Consider the following 26319-nt stretch of genomic DNA (forward strand, 5'->3'; position numbering starts at 1 on the left):
TTTGTGATGACAGCATTTGTAGCTTCAACATATCTGTCACTGAAATTTGTAAATGAGTTCTGTGAACTTGGATGTATGTTCTCACTGAGAATTACGTTCCAGTTTAGAGATGAGGCCATTAATCTGTTAATGAAAATCACTGTTACAGTGTGGTTTGGTTTTGGTTTTCTTAATTATACTTCAGTTCGCCCTGAGGTCTTACAATGAACACTTTGTTTAATGTGTGAGAAGCAGAGTTCAATTCATTTGGAAGCAGTAACAAAACTTCCACTGACTTGGGTTGTATTTGAATTTCAATCCTAAAAACATGTTGATGTGTAGCAACAATATCAGGCTGGATGGTGTGATATTTTCCTTTTCAGTCACTTCATTTAGGACACATGGTCCTCCTATTTAATCACTCTTCATGTGTTTTTGAGTGTTTTTCCCTCCTCTTTTGATTTATTAAAAATGTACTTGCATGAGTTTTTGTTTTTAATATCAACATCAAAAAATTAATACTATATGAAGAAATTATATTTACTGTAGCTATTTTTGATCACTTGCAGGTCTTGACAGCAAAAGAAAGAAAAACTCAGATAGATGACAGAAATAAATTGACTGAGCATTTCATTATTGCACTTCCTATGTTGCTGTCAAAGGTACCATTTTCTACAAAATAAATTGCTCACTGGCATTTACAACTGACTTTAAACTTTTTTATTTTGTAGTGTAGATGTTTATTTTTACTTCACTGTTTTGTTTTGTTTCAATGACATTCTAGTATTCCGCTGATGCAGAGAAGGTTGCAAATCTCCTGCAAATCCCTCAGTATTTTGATCTGGAAATCTATAGCACTGGCAGAATGGAAAAGGTATAGTACCTTGGGCAAGAATGCTGGTTGCTTTCAAGTATCTGATAGTTATTCTAGTCACACAGCACTGTGCCTTCATTTGGCATATTAGCAATCTAACCTGGTGTATTTTTGACTGACTTTTTCTTTGAGTTTCGTTGTTCGGACAAGGTGAAAGCTGAGCTTCTTTTCTGATCTACAGCATCTGGATGCCTTACTGAAACAGATTAAGTTTGTTGTGGAAAAGCATGTGGAATCGGATGTTCTTGAAGCCTGCAGCAAAACCTACAGCATACTCTGTAGTGAAGAATATACAATCCAAAACAGAGTTGACATAGCCCACAGCCAACTTATTGATGAATTTGTGGATCGATTCAACCATTCTGTAGAGGATCTGCTGCAGGAGGTTTGTTTCCTTAAAATGAATTTAGTTAGACTATGTAAAATACATTATGATAGACTAGAGAAAAATATTCCTATTAAGTCATGAAGTTACCAATGTGAAGAGATAGTACAGCAGCAACTGTATCATAATTATTTGGAACTATTTCTTCATGTGGAAAATTCCCTGGACTAGCATTAAATCTGCAAAGAATTGATGCTGTAAAACAAAGACCACAGGAAAATCCTACTTCTGAAAATGTATTCTAGTATTTAAACAGTTCACATGTGAAATGAAACGGATGAATAGGTGAAAGCTGAGGAAAAATACAGAGAAAGGTGCATTTACATTTATGCTTGGGGTGATTCCAGTAGTCCCAAATGGATATGCAGGCTGCAGAATTAAAATTGGATTAAGTCTTGAATGGAAGAGAGGATTTAGTCAAATATTTATGATGGCCTATTGAAAGAGCTCTGGAAAGTAGGAAAAAAAGATACAGGTCTGAAACCTGGAGGTGTCTGGGATTTTCTTCCCCTGAAGAATTTATTCTTCAAAATGCATAAGACAGAATACATTAAATAAGGATAGAAACCTTACTCATTTTTTCTTGCTTTACATAAATTTGTGTAGCACTACCTAATTTGTTGTAATTCTCCTGCTTTTTAAACATAACTTAGGGGCTGCATAGATCTTTTTCTGCACATCATATTGTCATGCATTGTGATAAATCCACTTAATTTTTGATGTACATTTCTAGAAAATTAAGCTACAGTCTTTCTTTTAGAACTGTGTATTAAATAAATTGTTTTTTGTCTTTAAGTAATATGTTATATACATACAAACTTGTCATTTCAGACTAGATAAAAACTGAGTAAATAAAAATAAAATTTTATTTATAGAGTAAATAAAAATAAAGATGTATGACATGGAGAAAGATGTGGAGACAAAAATAAGACAAAAGTGAGAGTAAGCAAGAAAGAATATAGCAATAGCAAGGATTTAAAATGCTGGCCTTTTTGATATTCTCTGCTGGATGATTCTTTGCAGAATAACTGATTTTCATAAGTTTATTTTATCATTTCAAAGAGATTTTATATTTGAAAATTTGTATACTTGTAATCAAGCAAGTATTACATTGTTTTACAGCTTCCCACTAGGTTGATAATGAGAGAAACATTGATTGACAATTGCATCTGAATGCAGGGAGATGTTTTAATTGTTGGCCTTTAGCTGGAAAACAGCTAAACAACTGTTCTGATTGATCAAAACAAAATGGAGAAGAATTGCTTTAAGTGGATTACCTATTTCAGAGAATTGCTGGAAAAAATAAGTTTCAGAAGCATCTTATTTCCACTTGTTTTTCAGTTTAAAGGAAATATTAGGATAATGATATTTTAAAACGTAAAAAAAAATGAAAAATTAAAGATTTGTTTGAGTTGTGCAGTATTTATTCTTGGACTGTTGTCTCCCCAGATTTGTAAATCTTAAAACCAAAAACAAGCAACAAAAAAAGCTTCCATCCAGTTCTGACTATTTGTCATTCTGTGCAATGTAATTGTCACGTATTACAGTGTGTGACACAGTGAATAGCAATGAAGGATATGAAAAGAAAGGAATTTTCCCACTGACCATTTTAAAATACTTTCTATTGACATCTGCAGGTATCTGGTGCAGAATGAGGCAAGCATTCGGCTTTATACTGGTAGCACATTCTTCAGCTCATGGTTAAATTGCAGTTCAGTCCTTTCTGTAAAATTAGATTTTTTTTTTTTTTTTGTCCAGGGAATGGTTTCTACTACTGGAGGATTCTGTTTTTGTTTTTTTTGCATATTGTTGGGTGATCTTGCTTTTCCTAGTGCTATGCAGTAGTTATTTAATTATTATTATTACGGAATCTAGATAAAAGTCATTGTAAAATTTAGATTCCATTTTGCTGTCAACATAAAACCTCAAAGAAATGTGCTCCTCTCTATGCAGAAATGTACTCTCGGGTGAACTGCCGAACTCCATTCATGAATTTCTTTTCATTTTTAGGGAGAAGAAGCTGATGACGATGACATATACAATGTTCTTTCAACGTTAAAGAGGTTAACCTCTTTTCACAAGTATGTGTTTTGTTCCCTTGAAAATTTGCAGTTATCATTTCAGCAAGTATTAGCTGGTGTCTGGTGTTAAAAAATGAGAACATTTAAGGTGTAAAATACGAAATAGAGATTGATGAATGACTGGTGGCATTTGTACTACTGCTTGGATTCACCAGCGTCCTTGGTTAGTTAATGGCTACTTTTACAGATTTGGTTTGCAAATGGCATAACCTCCCTTGCACTAAATGATTTTATACCTGTTCTACCACAAAAATGATACTCTTCTGCATGACATACAGTCAGTGCACAAGGGACACTTCTTATCTCTGGCACCTGTGGATGCAAAATAAATCTTTGCTTTGACCTTCAGCTTAGAAAGGCCCTGGAGGAAGTTGTTTTCTCAGTTTCTCAATGCCTTTGAAGTGTTTCTGCTCAAAATTAGGAAAATGAGCAGTAGTAATAATTAATGATTGATGATAAAAATTTGGAAGATGCTTTCTCTTCCTGCTGAAGTGCCAGGAATAGTTTCTTGTGGAGTTGTTGGCAACATTTTTACTTTGTGGGTTACACAGATTCTCCTTCAGTAAGCTCAGGGTGAACCAGCCAACTGGAACCAGGCAGCAGCTTTCCAGGGTTCTGCTGCTCTCAGTTATACCTTTGGGCACTCTCGTAACTTGTAGAGCAACCTGGAAATTTTCACTTGAATTGTCTGAATTTTGGTATATAGCACAAAGAACTAATCTTCCCCTTGTATCAACTATAGGAAGTAATTGCTCTCGTTAAGCATGTAGGAAAGCTTCATATTCAGATGTCTGAGAGCCACAAATCATTTCTTCCTTATGACAGGATTTGAGAGGATCTTTTTTCTGCCACCTCTTTTATACCGGTTAGTGGTTTTGGTTTGGGGGTTTTGGTTCTCTTTCCTTACTGTGCTTACTATTCACTTATCTTGAATCCTGTATTGGATCACTGTATGGTACGGTTCTGAACTGTCTGCTCTTTGTTTCCATTCAACAGGAGTCCCGCAGAGATCATTAAATTGTGTCTAATTTCTGTAGTGCAGCAGGCTGACACGTGCAAATTAGGTTTTCAGTCTCCCTGGTAACACACTGGAGCCACTTCTGCTTTTCCTGAGAGGACTGGTGAAAGCTGTAGTTCACAATGAAGAAAAAAGCACAAATCTAAAGACTTTCCTGAGGTTCTCCCATATTTATTTTTTTCCTTTAGGTTTCCAGTTCTCTAGAGAGAGATTTCAAATTCTAAACAAAGCTTTGTGGAATGACACACAAGTTAGGGTAAGGGACGTCTACCTTCATCTTTAAACAATAGGAAAGAGAAAAGAATCAAATCTTAAAAGAGCTGAAGAGCAGCTGTGTATCATTTCTCAGCAGATTTGTTATAAATAACAGATTATTATAGAAAGATTATAGTTCAATGGGAATTTCTAATTAATATCTGCTTGCATCTAAAGAAGTAACGAAATCTTTTCATTTCTCTACTGAATGTTACATCCACCGTGACTTACTTGTGAAGGGAAACAATCATACCATCTGAGACAGAATTTTTGCCAAATCTTTAGCTGTGAGGTTAGGATCTTCAATTCTAAACTTGCATTGAGCATTCTTATCTCAAAGTACAGTTGCTCTTGTCAGATACTGTCATTGTCTGTCATCAACCGCAAGCCAAAGTCAATGGAAGAAGTTGAAATTGCAGGCTAACAACAGATACCTTTCAGATCTTATAAAACTGCTCTGACAAAGGAAAGCAGCTGTTGGGGGCTTTGAATAGAAACAAGTCTCTCCTATGTTTCAGTGACAGAAATTTACCTTATTTGTGCTTATGTTTCCTTTGTAGTTACTGCTTCTTCATACTCCAGGAAAAAGTAACCCAGCAAGTTGGAATGACCATGGCAGGAATTATCAGAAAAGCCTTCCAGACCAAAAACCCTTCTGTACTGAGATTTCCCAAGCCTGAGCTAATCCTCTTTCCAAGTGGATCATTTCTTGGCGATTTTTCATTTGGGAATGACTTAACTTTAAAAGTGGATCCTTAGAAGATCAGGAGGGATATTCTGTAGACCATATTCGCTGCCCAGTTTTCCTCCCATTTAAGCTAATTTAAATCAAGTTTGTTAATGAAGTCAGTCAGTACTAGAAAAGATCCATCTTCCTACATTCTGGAACGGTGCAACCAATTCAATGGGAGATGGATGTGTTGGAAAGGCCATAAAGCTACTTCAAAAAGGGTTTGCAGCACACTTTTTAATAGAGGTCTTTTCATCAAACAAGGATATTCGTATTTCAATATGAATGAAATTCATCATTACAATGTTTATTTCCAAGTTTTCAGAATGTAATAATAAGTTCTTTGAGGTCTTCTGCACAGAACACCTGGAGTAAACATCTAAGCTTGTTTTCTAAGATTGTTTTCTTTGCCAGGGTCTCACTGACATTAAAGCATTTTTTTCTGTCCTTACATACATGGAGACAATCTTTCCATATAGGCTCAATTCATCTGAGCTTTCACACTTAATATATCAGTGCTGTAGCAGTTTGTATATCTGCAGTTGTTATTTAATCACTCCAGTTGATTCCATGACATGAATCTCAAGTATCACCTCTTTTCCTCTGGATGTGCCCTTTTCCATACTCCCTTGTGTATAGAACATTGTTTCTTATTTAGAAATCAGGATTGTTGTTATTACTGCCCAGTAGTCCTCAAACATAATACAGAATTTGATTCCTCCCTGCCTCCACTCTGACTTCAGAAGCTTGGTGATGGCTATAGTAACTCTCCAGACACGACTTGTCTTTTTATCAGAATAAGCAGGATCAGGCAGGGCTCTTCCCAGGACAGGTATATTCATGATCAGATCTTCTCTTCCTGTTAGAGAAACCCCTCACTTAACCTTTTTTTCCAGTAGTTGACCAATACATCGTAACAGATTCCTTCAGACTAAGTTATTCAATCTGGAAGAAGTAGAAATTATGATAAATGAAACCTTAGTAGAGAAATAAGACTGCATCCAGCAGAGCTGTTCAAAGCCCAAGGTACTGCTTCTGTGACTTTGTGCTGCTTTAATAAGAGAACAGTTTCATGGGCAGAGAGATCACTTCTGCTCCCAGGAATTTTTGTAGGCTGCTTCTTTCCATGCTTTCAGAAACACTGTGGAGATGGTACCTTTACTTCATCTGACTACTTTCTGGTTGAAATACGCCCCAGCAGACAGTGCTACCCATAGGGATGAAAATAAACCTCCTTTGGTGAAGTGTTGGGCCTTGTTTTCTGTAGTCCAGGAAGACTCTGAAATGGAAGGGATTAAGATAAGGAAAATGCTGTGTTGTATGAATTTTCGTTCTTGGAGCCTCAGTGTTGGAAAATCTGAACCTTTGTGGAGGATTGGGTTGTGTCCAAGTTATCTTTTTCACTATCATTTTGGTTGCTAAGTAGTTCAAAAGAGACAAAAGTGTACTAGAATATGTCTAAATTTAATGTGGAAGCTTTTATTCAAGGAAGTTTATATTGAAAAAAATACTCTCAAAATTGTCTCTAGTTAGTATTTTTCAGCTTTGGAAGCTGGATAGATCTTCCTGAGGACAGTTGTAAGGCCAAGCTCCAAGCAAAAAGCTAAGGTGCCCCCAGCTGTCAGGATAATGGGGAATGCCCCCTGCAACAGCTGCCTGACAGTAAAGGCTCTAAAATGAAAAGACAGACGTGAGACAATTTTTCATTTTGTATTCTTTGTAGAATAATCTATGGTGATATCTGCCTCTGCACACCAAGGAGATTTTACTGCTTTAATTACAGTGCTGTAATTAAGGAGGTACAACTCTGCCTTGCTAGCAACCCTGTGATTTGCTGAAGCAGGATCTGTGTGCTTTATATGCCTTATCAGAGGCATTTCTCTGACAGCCTATAATTTATCTATAAAATATTTTACTTCCATACTTTGAAGATAAATCCAGAAGGTGGAGGAGATGTTGCTTTTTTGTTTGTTGGGGGGGTTGTTTGTTTTGCTTCATTTTAGATTTTCCTATAGTTTTTCTTCTGTTCATGGATCTTAATTAGAAGTTAAGATGCACCTTTGCTTAATGGCACAACCCTAGAGAGCATACTTCATTTATTTTCAGCTCGAGGACACTAAGTGCTATGTTTTCTGTGAAAATTTTATCGGTGAGGTTTTCCAGATTATGGGCCAACACACTCCAGACTGGGAAACATTTCATACTAAGGGTCTCAGCAGGATCTCAGAGCTCCTGGTTCAGCCTCTGTTCATTACAGAAGTAGAGAATTATTCTTTCTCACTGAGCAGGGTAGTTAATTATTTAAACAAAGTCAGGCAGCTCCAACACAGGGCAGAAGCAGAGTGGTGGGAAAAGTGGGCATATCTTGGTGATGAATGTGCTGGGATGAAAGGGAGCTAGACGGATGAGACTGCTTTATCTAATTTAGACCAGCCAATTCAGTCTGAGCATCCCTTCTTCTTCCAGGTGAGTATTTTAATCACCACATTTTTTATTATTTTGAGGTGGCATTCTCTGTTATAAACATATAAATGGTTTCAAATTTTCAGTTTTACTCTACTAGAGAACAGTATTAAAACTAAATTTGTTATGAAATATAATTCTTGTCTTTCATGTAACCTTAATGTTTTGTAATTTATTTAGTATTTCTCAGTTCTTTATTAAAAAACTATAACATAAGCTGTTGGAAGCGTGTAAGACTATAAAGTATATGTTGCTAATCTCGTTTGTATTCCTCTCCATGGCAAATCAGGTTGGTACAATTGAAATGTGAAACACTGAATGGAGGGAGTGGTTAACACCATATCTGTCTCATATACATGTACATCATTCTGACTTTAGATATTCCAGGATGTTTAGTGATAAAATATATTATTTTTTGCCAAATGATAAGGCAGAAGATTATGTAATTTTTCCTTAAAGCAATTTTTCATTCAGTATACACTACTGCAGTTGGTCTATAGTTTCTGCTGCATGCCAGAGAAGTGCCTTCTGAAGTTCTGCCAAAGTTTAGAACAAAAGAGGCAACAATTATGATTTAGAGGCAACACTGAGAAGGGGATTGTAGCTACATTTAAGTAACTTTAGAGTTGCACGGTATGCATCAAGTTTACCTCCCTCCTACAGAAATATAATGTAGTAAAACATTCTTTTCCTCTATCATCAGAAGACCTAACTTATGCTTTTAACCTGATGTGAACTAATTGTGCAGCTGCCTTGTCAGCATACTCTATTGTCTCGGCTTTGCAAAAATACCGAACTGCTCACTGAGCTGCCAGGTCAGACTATATTCTTGCTGTGATGTGGAGTTTTGGGAAATATAACTAATCTCTTTATTATCTCTCGTTCTAGTGCTCATGATCTCACAAAATGGGATCTGTTCAGTAACTGCTACAGATTACTAAGAACTGGAATTGAACATGGAGCTATGCCAGAACAGGTACCATCAGCAACATGTGTCTTGCATCATCTGAGGATTCAGTGTTTAAAAGACTCTAGTGATAGAGAAGTTCAATAAATTAATGCACTAGTGGCAGTTATTTAGGGAAATCATGGAGTCTTAAATGAAGTTACTCTTGTAGTGAAGCGCTGTCCATGAGGTGGAAAATCTTGGATACTGCTCTTGTTTTTTCTTTTTACTCTGTGTGATTTTGAGCTACTTGCCTCACCTTTCACCTTTCTCATTTGTAAAGTAAGAAATAACTAATGTTCCTGGCTGTGAAAAGCACTCCATAAGTCATGATCTTTACACAGAAACCCATCATTTGTAAACCTTGGCTGCAGTTCAAATTATTGCAGTTAGTGTGCATTGAAGGTACAATGGGTGCTTATGAAAACCACGAACCTTTCTCATTTCAATTAGAAGCCAGTTGTTAATTCTAATCCAACTTCATTTAGGAAAAAATAAATCCATGACATCCGTTGAAGTGCTTTTGAGGTAGGAGGTGTTGGTAGGTCTGAGGCTTTTCTCACAGCCAACGGAGGTGAAAGTAGCTGGAGCCATAACAGAGACTGACTCTCCTAGCCAAACTCATTGCCACATGCCTGTTTCGAAGCCAAGGCTTTAAGCAGTGGGACCTTCTGCTCTCTCTGCATTTGCTACTTAATGCTGGAATTGTGCTGCCTGGAGGGAAGGGGCCAGCAGATAAAAAAAATGTTCTTGCAACTGCCAGCCATCTTTTCAGCTTCTGGGCTTAGTAGATACGTGTGTAAGCTCCTCAAATACTTCTGTAAGGCCTTGGGGAAAAAAACTTCTGAAACCTGAAGTCTCCTCAGTATTTCTTTCCTCAGTCCACTGGAAGGAGTTTTCTGGAAAGGAACAGTTTGGCTTTTAGTAATATCTTTTAAAAAAACATTTTTTAAAGCAGCTAAAAGCTGTTACAAACTTGACTTAGTATGCACAGAATCATTAACCGTTGGAAGCATCTTCATACTGAAAAGATTGTGGAATTTTTAACACCTGTTATAGAACTGAAATTTTTAAAAGACATTGATGCTTTTTAGGATATCACAAATACTAATCCTGTCTTTCCACGAGAAAAATATTTATTTACTCTTTTTCGTTTTTAAAAATTGTGCTACTAGTTCATTTGATAATGGAACAAATTTCAAGGCATTTTTACTCGTGAAGTAAGATTTAGAGGTATTTAAACAAATACTTTTGAACTGAGATATGTAGATGTTGGGTTGTACATCTGTCATGCTGTGATGTCACCTTTTGCTGTATTCCCAGGCACAGTTTTCTGTTCTGTTTTGTTTCCTAGCATATCCACAGTATTTTTTTCATTGTAATAGCCTAGTTTCTTATTGCACCAACCTGACCAAGGAAAAACGTACCCTTGAAAATTAAAGATACTACCTGTGAGCTGCTCCTGTTTTTCTCCTCAAAATGCGTTATGCATTTTACATACACTTTGCTGATTTGTTTGATATTTCCAATATGCTCAGATTCTGTGTGTTTCCTCTGTTACAGATAGTTGTTCAGGCGCTGCAGTGTTCGCATTACTCTATTCTCTGGCAGCTGGTAAAAATCACTGAAGGCTCCCCTTCCAAAGTAAGTAGATTATACAATCTTTGCTGAAGAAACACAGCTTAACCTAAAAAGACATAAGACCTGATTCTCTTTAACTCCACCAAGTACAGTTATTTCATGCCCTTGTGAAGCTGATATAAAATGTTTGTTTTGACTTACTCACTACTTTAAGATCTGTTTAATATCATGCATATGTCTCAGTAAGCCAAACAAACAGCAGAGGCTTGTCTCCATCAGGGTTCGATACTAGTTGATTTTTATATTTTTATTGCTGAAGATACTTAATGCACTTTATTGTGAGTTTGCAGTTTGCATGAATGAATAAGTTGACAATGCTTGCCTAACAGTTGCAGGCAATGCTACTGATTTGCACACCACAGATAGCTTAGATTTTTGTGTATTTAGCTTGTTTACCTTTTACAAACGTCTTTCATGTTGCTAAATATAAATGTAGACTTACTAGCAGGAGACAATACTAATAAAAAGCAAGTGCATGCAAGTGTAATCCACTAAGGACAATGTTACATGTAACTTGATCATTATACTTAGCTTTTCCAGGGCCTATCCTTAGCAATTTTTCAACGAGAGGCCAATACCTGGTCTTTTAGGACTTCTTCAGAAGTAACACATCACATTAAAGTTGTATGAAAACTGTAATAGTAAGTGTACTTCTCCATCAGCTTCAAAAAGTGCTATACTAAAGTACTAATAAAATCAGCGTTTTATGTACTTAAAATGATAATTCTGTTGTAATTTTTTTTCAATGCTGACATTGACATTTAAAAGAGCTACTAGAAAATAGGAATTATTGATACTATTTATTCTGAATTTCGGAGGTGTTTTCTCAATCTCTTTGGCATGGTAGTAGTATTTAGTATCACATTTCAATTCCTTATAACTGGAAAAACTGGATATATCCCGTTTGGTTTAAATGAATTCAGAATCTCATCACAATAAAACATCTCAAGTCCTCCTAGCTAGCAGCATTGTTTTCCTTAGGGAGAAATTTCACTTTGACAGAAGGAGATAAATAACTAAAACTAAATTCAGGAGGCCATATAACACGTTAGCCTGTAAGTCCATAAAACCAACACACCAAATCTTGTTCTAATGGTTCCCTAGTAAAGAAAACTGGACTGCTGGTTATCTGTACTGGGTGCAGGGAGGCAAGAACTTAGAGCACTTTGGTCGACCATTGAAGCCTAGGCGCTGCCTTCAACAGCTTTATTAAATTCTTCCCCAAGTGCTCTGATTGTTGGGGATTTGCTAGGTGACTTACCCACTCCTGAAGATGCCCAGCAACTCTGTCCTCCTGCTTTCTGGGCCTTTGAGCAGTGGATGCTGTCTTGCCCTGCTCTGGTTGTATAAGCTCAGAGCATTCAGTGAGCTTATTATCTCCTTTCACTGCATTTTTCCATTTTTTTAAATAAATACAGTGAAGTGGTGCAGTATAATATTGATCATGCAGAGTGATAACCAGTAGCATTACAGGAAAAAAGGTTTTGTGTTTTCTTGTCTCTAAATTTTAGCAAAAGAAGCATACTTACCATAAAATGCAGGTAGCAGCCAATGTATATGTCATCTATCTGTACAAGACCTGGTCAAGAGGTTTGCATTTTGGTATTTATGTGGTCTGTTGTTTGCAATTTTGGTATTAATGTGGTCTGTTGTTTGCAATGTCAACAGGATGGTCCAGTTAAACTGAAAGAGAAAAGGCCCTTTACTTTAGTAAATGGGTTTTTCTTGCAGACAAGCTCAGTGCAGTTGTATATTTTTTCCTACTTTTCAAAATAGGATACATTTATATGATGCATTGTTTTATGAAATGGATGAAAAACAGCTTTGACCTTTCATGTGCTTCTAGTACTATTCATGTATTCTGTTCTGACTCATATTAGTCATTCTGTGGATCATAGGAATTTAAAGGACTATGAAAGCTCTGTGGTGAACAACTATTTGAAGTACAAGCCAATTATGTTTCTGGAATCCCCAGTGAAAATCATAATCACTCTAAACTAGAGAGCTCTTATTACTTTAATGTTTGGGGTTTCACCTCACACCTACAAAAGTAATCAATGTTTTGCATCCTTAGCTCTACGGAGCACTCCATTGATGCCCTTCAGCTCTTCCTACCTGAACAGGAGCCTCAGCTTTGCCCATGTGTTTGTCCTATGTGTTTTTATATGAAACTTTTAATTTTAATTTGTTGACTGTGAAAATGAATCCAGAGTGCAGTATATCCATCCTTTAATCTGTTAGATCATTTTACCCATGGTTGTTTGCCGTGATTTAGGCTTGCTTATAAGTTAGCAGACATTAAATGGAATCAATCACTTCAGAAGTAAGATGTATGGGAAGACAAAGTCATTAATGGGGAGCATATCAGAATGAAGAATGGTGTATTTCATTAACATTTTGAAGTTATTCAGGCTCTTAAATGAACAGTTCTGACACATTATTGTAATATGTAGATCCATCTAGCTTTCTAGTGGTCCTTTTCTGTAGCTGTAGCTTTTCTGTACATCTAAGGACATATGGAGGTGATGCTTTGTAGACTGAAGTAGTATCTTTAATAGACCAATGAATATAGCTGTAAAAAAATGATAGGATTTTGGGCACATAAGCCCTTTAGGTTTAAAATAACAGCAGATTTCAATGCAAAATATAAAGTGAGAATAATTTCATGGTTTCTGTTTAGATACAGACCAGGTAAGCTGTCTCTGAAAGAAAAGGAAAAGGTTGTTCGTACCTATAGGAAGGTGGGAGCAAGGGAATTGGAGGTGATAAGAAGCTACCAGGTGGGAGGTAGGAGCTGGATAGTGGGAAGGGAAGGGAAGGGAAGGGAAGGGAAGGGAAGGGAAGGGAAGGGAAGGGAAGGGAAGGGAAGGGAAGGGAAGGGAAGGGAAGGGAAGGGAAGGGAAGGGAAGGGAAGATAGGTGACAGATGAAAAGGCTAACGGGGAGAAAATAATTTATAATAGGCTGTAAAACTAATCTGTCCAAGTCTTTGTTTGTCTTGTATCTAGTAGATTTATGAATTGTGTTCCCAGGCTCATGTTTAGAAGATGATATTTTTAGATTTCCCTTGAGCATCCAGGCTGAGAGATCAGAGATGGAGGGATTGATTTGTAAGAAATGTTCATCCGCTACCAGCTGGGTCATACTCACAAATAGTAGTTGCTCTGTTGCTCTTTCAAAGTGAGTTCTTTGAGCAGAGTTCAAAATTGCTTAATAATTTTGTTAATAATTTGGTTCTGGGGTAAGGTCATACATGACAGCTAGGGATATACCACTGGGAACAGAATCTTTTAAGAATGAAGTTATTCTTTATCTGGTGTTCAGATGGCTCTTCCAGAAATACAGCCTCTCTCGCAAAAGGATTGCCCTTGTTTGGAAGCTGTCTGTTTAGACCACCGTGGCAGGCATTATGCCCAAACCCAGGATACATTTATTGCTTTCTGAGGGACACTTTGTATTACAGCTGTTGGGCATGTCTTGGATTCTGGCTGACTACATGAGGCTAGGGGTACTGGTGTGTAGGCTTAATATGTGTGGCAGGGAAAAGCTGTTTGACTCTTGTTTAAATCAAATTAGGGTCAAGACAGCTTATTGATTTATTAAAGACACAAAATTGACCTGCAAGCAGTGAAATACATCTCCAGGATCAGTATCAGCAATACAGCAGGTAAACCACAATATTTGACACTTCAGAAATGCTAATTAACATGTACACATTTTGAAGTACCCTGCTGGTAACTATTCACAATTGACTCCAATCCCCTCCCCAACATACACAATTCAGAGTTACACACACATTTAATTACACATGTACACCTCCACTCCCACAGGACGTGGGAGGTGTATGTCCACTGCCCTTCTTTAGGGAGCAGGAGATCCCCTACTTACACACGGCTGCTCTTGGACATGAGGGTGCTCCAGCTTCATGTATATCCATGCCACTTCCTCCAGTCTGCAAATCCGTATGCCAGTGCAAAGCACTCTACAGAGTCATCTGGACACCCTTGAGGTGTGCGTTCCCACGTGTTGCACCCCAGACTGGCAGTCCTTCAGCTGGATGCAGGCTACTTAGGGCTTGCAGCAGGGAGGATGCCCCGCGAGGCCTAGGGAACGGTGGCAGCGCTGCATGTCTGGCATGGTTTCACTGCCCCACTGCTCCACCCCAAGGGGGCTCCTTGATCACAAATTTTCACAACTCTTTTGTAATTCTTTTCAAAGTGATTTCTGCTTTTCTCAAAGGCTTCTTGGTAATCTCCTGGTTACTGTTTAATCCGGTCATTTTAAGCAACTTCATTGTTAACTTTCCTTTTAGCATTATGGGTTTTTAGGCAAACAACCCCTCGGAGCGGTTGGTGGTGGCTGCTCTGTCCACACACACTGTTGCACTCATGTTCTCATCATACCGGCTGTTGGTATCCAGGCTTATTACCAAGAGGATGCTCTGCAGATTTCCCCACACTGTGTAATATGGTTTGCAGATTGCAATTTTGATCATAATGCTTAAGAGAATGATACCAGCATAGAATACTTTGAAGATATTTTAATGTCTTTAATAACTGATTATTTGAAGTAGTAAGAAAGTCCAAATTCTCTGCCAAGTAAGATTCCACCAGTTAACTTAAATACAGCACAGAGTTGAGACAGAGTTATTTCAAAACTCTTTTTCAAGGTGTCCTGTGGAAAAAAATGGCATCCTGTAGTGTCATCTTGGAGTCTAAAATCTGGAAGGAAACATTGATTGGTGGGTAAGGATGAAATGCGTAAGCCTGGAAGTGTCCTTACTCCAGTGCTCTGATCATTGGCCTTGCCTCTTGTAAGCGTTCAGAAGAGGCCGAGGCCAGGACCGTGGCTGTCGGTGAGCAGAGCAGGGCTCTTCGTGGTAACTTGCACACTGCTCGGGGGAGGTGATTTATATTGTGCCATTTGTGGGACCGGTCTGTTGTAGCCTAGAGAAAAAGCTTTCTTCAAATTAAAAGGGGCTTGAAGGTAGTTTCAAAGGAAACTGATAATTTCCCAGTGAGAGTTCTCTTGTCTGTAGATCATGGGGAACAAGTCCAGTGTTTTGAGGTAGAAGACAGGTATTAGATTATACAGGTTTTTTTTCCATCTAGATCTATGCATGTATTCAATAAACCAGGTGCCTGGGACTGTTGTACAATGCACTGTACATGTACATAATGAAAAGGAAATATCTATAGAAGAATAGAGTCCTAAATCTTGCAACAGTAAGAAAAAGGATGAATAGAGCAGGCATTCATAGGCAAGACAAAGGCGAAACAGTTCTGAACGAGCAGCAGCCAGACTAGCCAAATGCATAGCTATTACTAGCTGATTAGTAGGCGGAGGAATTAGTAGAGAGGAATTAAAGAGGGATTTCAGGAACAACGTAGTGACTTGGTGACTTTTCATATTTATATTGGCACAATGAAAGCAAGCACAAAATGCTGAAGGGAAGAAAAGAGTCACAAGGTGCAAAAGGTTGTGCTCCACAGTAGCATCGAGAGCTAAGGGCTCTTGAACATTGTAATGTTTCTCAAAGAATTGGAGTTGCAAGAAGAAGGAAGTGAATACTCAATACAAGTAGTTTAGAGGAAAGGCAATGGGAAAATATGAAGAAAAGCCACTAGCAAAAGTACAGCATTTCTGAAAAGCTTAAATTGGGGGGGGGGGGGGGGGGGGGGAACACTTCAGTTTAAAGCTAGAAAATAACTGCAAAATTTTAGGTAAGTCTTGTGAATACAGTTGTTCAGTTACAGTTGGTGGCAAAAACAGTCTAAGTCCTTGCTCTTAGTGGCTCATTCTTGTTCCATGTACTAGTTAAATTTTAAGATATAAGCTGTACAGTTCTGGAAACGATTATTTTTATCCTGGGTCACTTCAGTAATTCAGTTCGCAGTGTGACCCCATGGCTTTACCTTAGCAACCTAGAGGACAGTAAATTTTTTATACCATTCTTCTGCTGAAGCCCACATAGCATGTAATCACACCTCAAGAACCTTGGCTGTGTGCCTTAGAGTGGTGAAAGACTTGAAAATCAAATTCATTTTTTTCCATACCATTTTCTTAAACAAACAAACAGACAAATAAGCAAAAAAGAAAAAATAAAATCATTACCACTCTACAGTAGTCTGGGGATTTCTCCAAATTTAGCAAAGTTCCAGATGGCTCTGTTGCACTGTTCAGGGGGGCTTTCTTTTGCTGTTTCTAACTTTTCAAATTGAATGTTTGTCATGCCGGCAAGCAAGAGGATAATAAATAGCGTATACCTAGGTGTTATTCAGCTGTTGACAGAAAGAAAAATGGGAGACATGCAATTTTTAACCTTTATCTAGGATTTTTTGTGGGGTTTAGTTTCTCTTTTGAATTCGCTAGCATCTAAATGGGAGATAATTATGATGAAAAGCAATTTCTATAGATAGATAGAAATTGAAGTGATTGTAATACCAATATTTAAAGGCATAAATCATATGATTATGTAACACAGCAAACGTATAAGCCTAGCATCAGTCCTAGGTAAAATACTTGGAATGGCTGATAGAAAACAGTCAGTACAAGGCTGAAGGACACAAAGAACATGGCCAACAAATGAGACTGGAAGGAATAAGGAAATTTGTTCTTGAGAAGATTGTATTTTTGACTGATAAAAACACTATTTTGAAATACCAATTTCTGTGGACATTAGTATCACATTGCATTTCAGGTTAATATGTGCATTTAATGTAATTTATATTCAGTATCTCAAAACTGGTTAATATATTAGATGAAAATTGAAATTGGGAAATCATCACACAATGCAACAGCTTCTGATGCATTCCAAGAGGAATCCATTTGCAGCTAAAAACTGATTATTATTTTTAACAATTATGAGGGAAGGTAAAGTAAAACTTTTTAAAATGCAGATCAGTTGATAAACAAATTACAATTAAATAAGCAAAGAGGCATTTTAATGCAGCCAAACAGAAGACATATCTGGGAACAAGAATGCTGATCAGTGGAAAGTTGTGACTTAGAAGAGAGCAGAGCTACCTTACACGTCATGTAATCGTGGTGTAATGCAGTTGCAGAAAGGGATCCTTGCCTTTATTAACAGAGAAAAATGATTAGGAGTAAGAAGGCAATATAACTCATAGATCTTCAGAGTCCAGATTAGAAAACCACACTTAAGTCTATTGAAAATTACGAGAGGTTCAGAGATTTAGGAACACACTGGTTGCTTCAGTGCAGACCTGCCTTCTGTTGTGAATCAGTACAGAAAGAGCATATGGGCCACAAAAAGTCTTTCAGTAAACAAAGAATAACAAGATCTTACGATAGGGTGCAATAAAAGAAATTAACACTAGAAATGAGCCGTATGGATTGAGCATCCATCATAATCAAAAATCAGTGCATATGCACTATGTAGGTTCTTTAGATTTAGGTTAGATGTTGTTCTGTAGGGCACACTGTCTTCCATCGGAAAGCTGATACAGGTAGGTACCATGGAGGGAATGGCAGCAGTAGTGGTATGCCAGCAGCCTCAGTGTGAATTAATGGCTGTGACGAGCCCTCCTTTATATGAAATCTCTGATGGCGAAAGGGAAGAGAAAGATCTTCAAAGCAATGCTTGCAGGTGAATGTAAGAAATGCAGCCGGACAGAGGCAGACAGGGCAGAAGCTGTGTTTGTATCGCCTGAGCAATGCAGAGTAGCAGAATCTGTAAATCAGTGCTGACAAAGCTGGTCATTTTGACAAAACATGAAGCTAACACAAAGTCCTAGTGATCTGTGGTTTGTATTTTGTTCCCTGTGTTGAGTTTGGTCCTAATGTAAACAGAGTAATTAAGTAGGTGCCCAGCTATGTAGTTTTCAGTAAATTTCTTGGCAACAAGACAGAGGCTGTCCTAGCTTTTCACATAGGAGCTTTTCACAAATATTTTCTTCTGTAATTTCTTACTTCCAGGTGGCTGTTTGCTACATACTTAGGATTATGCTCCGGTATCTTATGTTTTATTTTGATTTGTTTTCACCAGTTCACTTTGTTATCCGTAAAAAAAATACGTATTCATCAGGGTACGTCATAGGTAGCCCCAGGTCAAAGTACCCAGCTTTCCTATTGAACCCGCCACTTCTGGTACCCACAGCTAAAATATACATGGATTGTCTCTAGATGAAGGTGATCAAACCAGGCATTTGTTTATTTTTTTTTTTTTACCCACAAATCCTTCTTCCTCCAGATCAACAAACCTCCCTCCTTCTTCCCTAAGTCATTAGATTTCTGTGATATGCCTTCACATTTCCAACATCTGCACATGGTTAGGGGAATGTTTTTGTTGAACTCAAGACACCTTATTGGTATTTTTTGTTCACATTGATTAATCTACATACAGAATTCTTTATAAACCACCATGTGTGTTGACCTTGATGTATTGAACATTTTCTTCTGAAACATTTATACTCTACATCCAAATAAAATACAGATAATATTACCTCAGGAATGTATTGCTTTATTAGTAGTATTTATTACAAGGAACCTTGGGCCATTCTTCTGAAAAATAATGACTTGTTTTACTCTGTGCTATATGAATAGCATACGTTTTATGGCCTCTGTCTATGTTTTGGTAGTGTATAGGATTGAATGTATGAAATTATCACCATCCTCTTGTTTTGATTTGTTCTAGCAAACTTTTATTAATATTTATATATTTCCCTTTTATTCCTTATTCTAGGAGGACTTACTGGTATTGAGGAAAACTGTGAAATCCTTTCTGGCTGTCTGCCAGCAGTGTCTATCAAATGTCAACACTCCAGTAAAAGAACAGGTAAGAGAAATGTCTGTCACATGCTTTTACAAAAGTGTGAGTATTGAACTGTAGGAAAACTCAAGATGACACTTACTACACCAAAGTTAAAATAAAGTCATGTGTGCCTTCTGTCTAAGTAAAACTGAACAAACACTTCATAAAAAGAATTATATTAAAATTACCTTCAAAGCACAGCTAATGTCAGATTCACTTTTGATATAATAGTGGATGCTTAGGCTCATGTTCAGCTGTCTGTAGGCATCTAACTGAATCACCAAAAATTAAAGTCTATTCCTTTACTTAATTACTGTATTAATAGACAGAAACAGGCACTTTTAGAGGATGATTGAGACCTCAAATTGGCTAAATCTTTCTCTGCGTGTTTCTGGATTTTTTTCCCTAGTATTGAGTAATAGAGAATTTAGAGTGACTACTTTCCTACACAAGTCAAATGTCTGAATTTAGATTGGAAGAATTGAAGCCTTGATATTTATCATTATTTTGTCATCCTAATAATTCCATTAAATGTAGCAATGCATGCTAATTTTTGTGTCTCTTTTACCCATGGTAGCTAATGAGAGAAAACTGAGGTTTCTAGCAGTACACATCATACTTCTCTATATTTTCTAGCAGGAAATCTATGTTAATTAATTTTACAAAAATACTCTGAATTGCACTAAGAATGTAGTTTCACACTATGCAAAACTAGTTGCTTGACTGGTAGTTATGTCGCCTTGGTAAATCAGAAAAAAATATCCAGTTACACAGTGTCTTCATTATATAAAAAACAAGATCTGGAGGGGGTTTTTTAGATTCTCGTGAATGTGGTCATTACAGCTCAGGTTGCTGTGCTTCCCTATTTGGAAAGCTGACTGAAAACATAAGTGCGTACATTTGTCTACATGTGAGCGTATGCCAAAGGTTTGTGTTTATGAAATATAATTATAGTAAGGTATCCATTTTGGGGGATTCAGTGTAGTTATCCAGTTATCTGTGTTAGATTTTTGGAAAGCCACACATGCACAGAGTGAGAAGCTTCTGCTATGTATGTCTAGAAATTGAAATAAAAGAAATTAAATCCAAGGAGTTGTTGAAATAATTTGTGGTCTCTACAATAAACAATAGCTGCTTTGTTTGCAAAGATCTTAGGAATGTTTGCTGATTTCTATCAGGTCTGTTGACATCTTTTAGTTGTCTAAAATTGCATTTCTGTGTCAGCACTTCCACGATTTTGCAAAGACTAACTAAATGGCACACATTTACTTGCTTATGTTTTTTTTAAAAGATAATACTTCTTAAAAGATAGTTTTATTTTTTCAAAAGATAGCTCTGCTTGGCATTTACGCTGTGTTCTGCAAGTTGATAAATATGAATATTAAAGGCTCAGAGATCTTCCTACCTTATGTATTTTTAAAGGACTCTTATATGTCATTGTCTTGCAGCAGATTTAAGTTTCGTAATTATATTTAGTACTCTGAGTAGTTACTCTTAACATAGAATATATTTTATTAACATTGTATAATGTGAAGATAATGTCTAACTTCATGAAAATACTAACGATTCTAGCATAAACTAGGTTTAATGTTGCTTCTACATCAACAAATGGTAAATGATCCTTACCATTACTGCCATGTTTTTGTGCTTGATGTATTTTGAAATGTTTTAATTCTCTTTCTCTCAAATCTTCTTTTCATTGGTAATTTAAACGTTTCTTAGAAGCTCCTTTTCAGTTCACAATTCTGTGGAAGTTTTCAAGACTCTGCTAGACAAAGCCATGGCCAACCAGATGTAGAGACAGCAAGAGTCCCAGTCAGAGTAGGTTGGGCTAGAGACCTTCCAACTAATTCTTCTATGAACTTTTTAATTTTCTTCCTTAAAAAGTCTCTTTCTGCAAGTGCAGGAACTGTTCCTTAATCCTTTTATTTTGCTAGATCTTTTGAGAATTCATGTTATATTTTCTCACTAGCTTATTTGTTTCTTAATCTATACATTATTCTCAGAGAAGATCAATTACATATCGAAGGAGAGAAAAATGTGTTAAGTATTTATTAGAAACAGAACTGAAACATTCCAAATTTTCTTAGACTGAGTGAAATAAATCTGTGACTAGACATATTTACAATATATAGACATTTGTACATGCTGTCTTTATATTGATCAGAAATAAAAACTTTCAGTGTGTGATTTGTATCCACCTGTTTTTTAGAGGTCTACATTAGTATTAGCTTGAATGTCAAATGTCAAATGCATGTCAAAGGAGTTTAGGGCAGCTGAGATCATCACTGAAATCAATCCCGATGTTTTTTGGATGCTGTGAAGAAAAATCCCAAATACTGGCACCTGTCTCCAAAGTCTAAATTGATCATGGTTTACAACTATTTGCATTTTGTTCTTGTGTAAGTGTAGCTCACTCGGATTTTATAACATACTCCACGAGATGAGTGAGCTGCTCTGACACTCAGAATTCACAAAGCTTTCATGTTGGAGGTTTGTAAAGCAGGTTGCTCTCACAGCTTTTCTGAACGTTCGAAAGTATGTTTAAATACACATTTAACTGTGTTTCTCCTCACCTACCTAAACACTTGTTCTAAAGTCAGTCTTAAACACTAATAGGTGGGAGTTTATAAAAGCATGCATTCAGCTGTTTGTAGAGGGGAATATAGGGCTGAATTAAAGCCTATGCTGGATTTCATTAATCAGACAGGGCTATTCTGCAGTCTGCGTTCATTTGAAAACCCCTTTGGCCTACCCCCTACCTGGGAATTGTGATTGATACTGCCCGGAGTGAGACTCCTGCAGGCTCCTGGGAAAGACGCAGCGTATCCAGCGTTGATCTTCTAGGAGTCTTTTTGCACATTTATACTTTAAACCTTCCTCTCTTTCTCCATTCTCAGAACCAAAGGTTAAAGATAGAGAAACTAAAATGATTAAGAAATTCTATCTGAAAGATGCTCAGGCATTGAATGTAATGCAAATAAATACAGCTAGTTATACTGCTCCAACATAAGCCATTGGGGAGAACAGTATTATTCTCATGCATGAGAGTATACAGATAAACCCTTGAAAGAAACAAAATTACTTATAGCTACTTTTTCTCTTTTCCCAGGTAATGAGGGTATAACAGTAATGAGTAAAAATCATTAAAAATTCTTCCCTGATAGACTGTTACCTAGATTTGAAAGCCATGCAGAATTACTTGATTGTTTCCACAGAGAATTGTTAGAGAAATTCTGCAAAGATTTCATTGCTTACATCTGTTTCCCTGTATTTTCAGGATCTGAGAATGACTCAGCTTGGATTTTACCTTATAATGTTACTCTTTTTTTTTTTTTCTCATTTAACTTTTCTATCTGTTTATCAACAAGAGGTGTTTTTTCTTTACTACAGTCCTTGGAGCAGAGGTATATTTAGAGTTCTCGTAGAGAAGAAATGGAAGTGTAGTATCATGGATGTGGTAAGAGGGGTAAACACAGTTCCCAACATTAGAAATAAAAGGCATAATACTTTAAAGATAATGGAAACCCTAGTGGACGCTTCTCACAGCACAAAAAAAGCTATGAATCAGTATAGTTAAGGACGGATGTTTAATAATAGTGGGAAAACATTTAGAAATCAGATAAATGTTATTTTGTTTTGCACTTACTTGACGTACGCTTCTTACTCTTAATACATCTCTTTTACCTTTCAGGCTTTCATGCTGCTTTGTGATCTCTTGATGATTTTTAGTCATCAGCTGATGACTGGAGGTAGAGAAGGTCTTCAGCCTTTGGTGTTTAATCCAGACTCAGGCCTTCAGTCAGAACTTCTCAGTTTTGTGATGGACCATGTCTTCATTGACCAAGATGATGAAAACCAGAGCATGGGTATGTTTAGCCTTCATGTTTTCTACTTACCTTTTTCCGTAACAAACACGTAAGAGAGAAGAAAATAGAATTTTCAGAAAAGTTTGCTCAAAAATGTTTTCAGAATTACTGTTCTTTATTGGGGGGGGGGAGATAAGTGTGAATATGAAGTATTCAATGTTATGTCTGTTAAAGAAGAAAAAGTAGTTACAAAGTTCACTTCATAAAAATGGGTGTTTTCAGAAGACATGGGACTGGCCTGTAAACTACATTTTATTAATCCGTACAAAATTATTTACTGATCTTTTCCTCTGCAGTATTTTTGAAAATAAATACTGTCTTAGTTCAGTGACAGACTTCATTTACCACAGTATCACAGATTTCTAGGTTGGAAGAGACCTCAAGATCATTGAGTCCAACCTCCGACCTAACACTAAGTACTCCACTAAACCATATCGCTAAGCTCTACATCTAAACGTCTTTTAAAGATCTCCAGGGATGGTGACTCCACCACCTCCCTGGGCAGCCCGTTCCAATGCTTAATAACCCTTTCGGTAAAGAAGTACTTCCTAACATCCAACCTAAAACTCCCCTGTCGCAACTTTCGCCCATTCCCCCTCGTCCTGTCACCAGGCACGTGGGAGAACAGACCAACCCCCACCTCGCTACAGCCTCCTTTAAGGTAACTGTAGAGAGCGATGAGGTTGCCCCTGAGCCTCCTCTTCTCCAGGCTGAACAAGCCCAGCTCCCTCAGCCGCTCCTCGTAAGACTTGTTCTCCAGACCCCTCACCAGCTTGGTTGCCCTTCTCTGGACTCGCTCGAGCACGTCCATGTCCTTCCTGTAGCGAGGGGCCCAAAACTGAACACAGTACTCGAGGTGCGGCCTCACCAGAGCCGAGTACAGGGGCACAATCACTTCCCTAGCCCTGCTGGCCACACTGCTTCTTATACAGGCCAGGATGCTGTTGGCCTTCTTGGCCACCTGAGCACACTGCTGGCTCATATTCAGCTGCCTATCAACCAGTACTCCCAGATCCTTCTCTGCCAGGCAGCTTTCCAGCCACTCATCTCCCAGCCTGTAGCTCTGCTTGGGGTTGTTGTGCCCCAGGTGCAGGACCCGGCACTTGGCCTTGTTGAACTTAAGTATTTATATATATATTTAGTATGGCTTCAAGGGAAAAAGTACGACAGAACAGTACATGGAAGAAAAATCCTTTCAAGTTTCAAAACAGAGTTACAGGACTGTGAGACGAATCTTACCATCAAAGCTCTAGGCAAGGATGGTCTTAAGAAACTCTGGTGTTACTAAATAAATACCCACTCTGCTTTCCCCCCACCCCTCCCCCCTCACCCAAAAAAAAAAAATAATAAATCGAGCTCAGGATTGATTTGAAAATCATTGGAGACTGGGAGACTGCTTGGAGAAGTATTGCGTGTGCTTGCTTGCTTTGTTGTTATTTCCTAGGCATCTGTGTGTGTGTGGCCATGCTTTGAGAAGCGAGAGTTAAAGCATCTCTACTTCCTCAGAAGGATGACTTGAGATTTTTGGCTTTCAGTCAGGAAGGGTTGGATTTGTCATTGACATCTGTTTTTAAATAACTCGCTTCTGCTGTGTGTTACAAATGCCTAAGTGAGATACAGAGGTACCCAGCTTCTGAATCCTAAATATCTTTGGACAAGCGATGGATTCCCAGATGGTCGAAAAATATGAAACACGTGCTGAATGTGTACTGTAGTGTTCTTTTTGCACATTTTCTGAATTTCCATTGAACTCAGTTACTTGTATGTTATGGTGGCATGTAAGTGCTATTTTTGATCTGTTAAGACAGTAGTGGGTAGAACTACGGTCTCAGAGAATTTATTCTTGCTCTAAAGGTCCTTTCAGCCTTCTAGATAACATCTTTTTTGAGCATCTTTTTAAGGGTTACAGTGGCCTGAGAAGAATGCATTTTGACACACAACTCCACCAGAAATCCACAGTGCAAGTTAATCATACTTTGTGAGTTCAAAGTTCAGAATAATAAATCAAGAATAGATTTTAGGAGGACAGTATTTATTTTTCTTGGCTCTTGAGGAACATTAGGATTTTTTAACATCCTGTGATTGGACTGGGAAGACAGCAAAAAGATGGATGAAGATCTTTTTATGTAATCTCCATTCCCTAATGCTACTCTGACTCCATGAAGTCCGTGTGATGATTTACAACTTTAGGTATTCAGAACATATCAGTAACTATAAAAAGAAATGAAGAAAAATAGGGGGGTGAGGGGATGCTATTGGGCTTCAATTCTATGGGTTAAATCATCCAAAAAACATCATGTATACATACTCACAGTCAACTCCACTGCTTGTAAGAGGTGTCCTGTGGTACAATATATGACTAACACACTCTGGCTCTGTGGAAACTACAGTAAGAGTGCAGCAAAAGAGTCCCTGTGACACTGTGTTCCTCCTGCCCCCTACACAGGCCTGTATTTCTTTGGACTGGTTGGAAGACTCCCATTAAGAATGATCTCTTCTAAATACCACAGAATATTTGCTATTATTATAATTGTTATAACTGATTTCATTTTCTTCTGTAAATTGTGTAATATGGTTTTACTATATGATAATATATTTCGCATGTGTATAGTTTCATTTTCATTCACAGAATAGATCCTTACATGGGGATTTAATACATATGACATTAGCACTCAATGTCTCTTCCATCTGAATTTTATTTCCTGTTGTTTATTGCTGCTGTAAGACCATGGGTTTCATGCCTGCAAATCCAAGGCATGCAGAAGAAGCACTGGCTTCTAATTTCTCTATATGAAACATTCATAGTTCAGTCTTGTTAAAGAAGCATCTTCAAATGTCCTTTGATTTCAAAAACTAAGCACAAAGCATTCAACAACTGGTCATTGTGGCCTTTCACAGGGTAAAGAAAATAAGTGATTCAGTTCCATGTGGATTGTGTTCAGTATTACTCAGGACTACGGCGTCCTTGGTGAATGGTTTGTCATCTTCCTGAACTTCCCTGAAGGTCCTAACATTCAAGAATAATCATCTTTGATTTTAGCTTCTCCTGCAACAATCGTTGCTTCATTTTAAATAATTGATTTTTTTCTAAAAGCTACTCTTTAATAACATTGTTTTAGAATATAACATAATATAAAATTTTTTATTGTTGTTGATGCTTTCAGAGGGAGATGAAGAAGATGAAGCTAACAAAATAGAAGCCTTACATAAGAGAAGAAACCTCTTGGCTGCCTTCAGCAAGCTGATAATTTATGACATTGTAGACATGCATGCAGCGGCTGATATCTTCAAACACTATATGAAGGT

At 37.4% G+C, this 26319-nt stretch overlaps 1 protein-coding gene across 7 annotated transcripts in view; it reads left to right on the forward strand.

Moving 5' to 3' along the window:
• The window catches only part of STAG1 (STAG1 cohesin complex component), a 185976-nt gene that overhangs the window by 137874 nt on the left and 21783 nt on the right, over positions 1–26319 (forward strand). For all 7 annotated transcript variants that reach the window (XM_067002100.1, XM_067002097.1, XM_067002098.1 and 4 more), the window contains 9 exons: positions 549–641; positions 764–853; positions 1035–1238; positions 3249–3319; positions 8674–8761; positions 10295–10375; positions 19076–19168; positions 22839–23013; positions 26178–26317. In XM_067002100.1, coding sequence (XP_066858201.1) covers positions 549–641; positions 764–853; positions 1035–1238; positions 3249–3319; positions 8674–8761; positions 10295–10375; positions 19076–19168; positions 22839–23013; positions 26178–26317 — 1035 coding nt within the window. The remainder of the gene's footprint in view (positions 1–548; positions 642–763; positions 854–1034; positions 1239–3248; positions 3320–8673; positions 8762–10294; positions 10376–19075; positions 19169–22838; positions 23014–26177; positions 26318–26319) is intronic.

Source organism: Anser cygnoides, chromosome 9 (genome assembly GCF_040182565.1).
Source record: "Anser cygnoides isolate HZ-2024a breed goose chromosome 9, Taihu_goose_T2T_genome, whole genome shotgun sequence".
Classification (NCBI taxonomy): domain Eukaryota; kingdom Metazoa; phylum Chordata; class Aves; order Anseriformes; family Anatidae; genus Anser; species Anser cygnoides.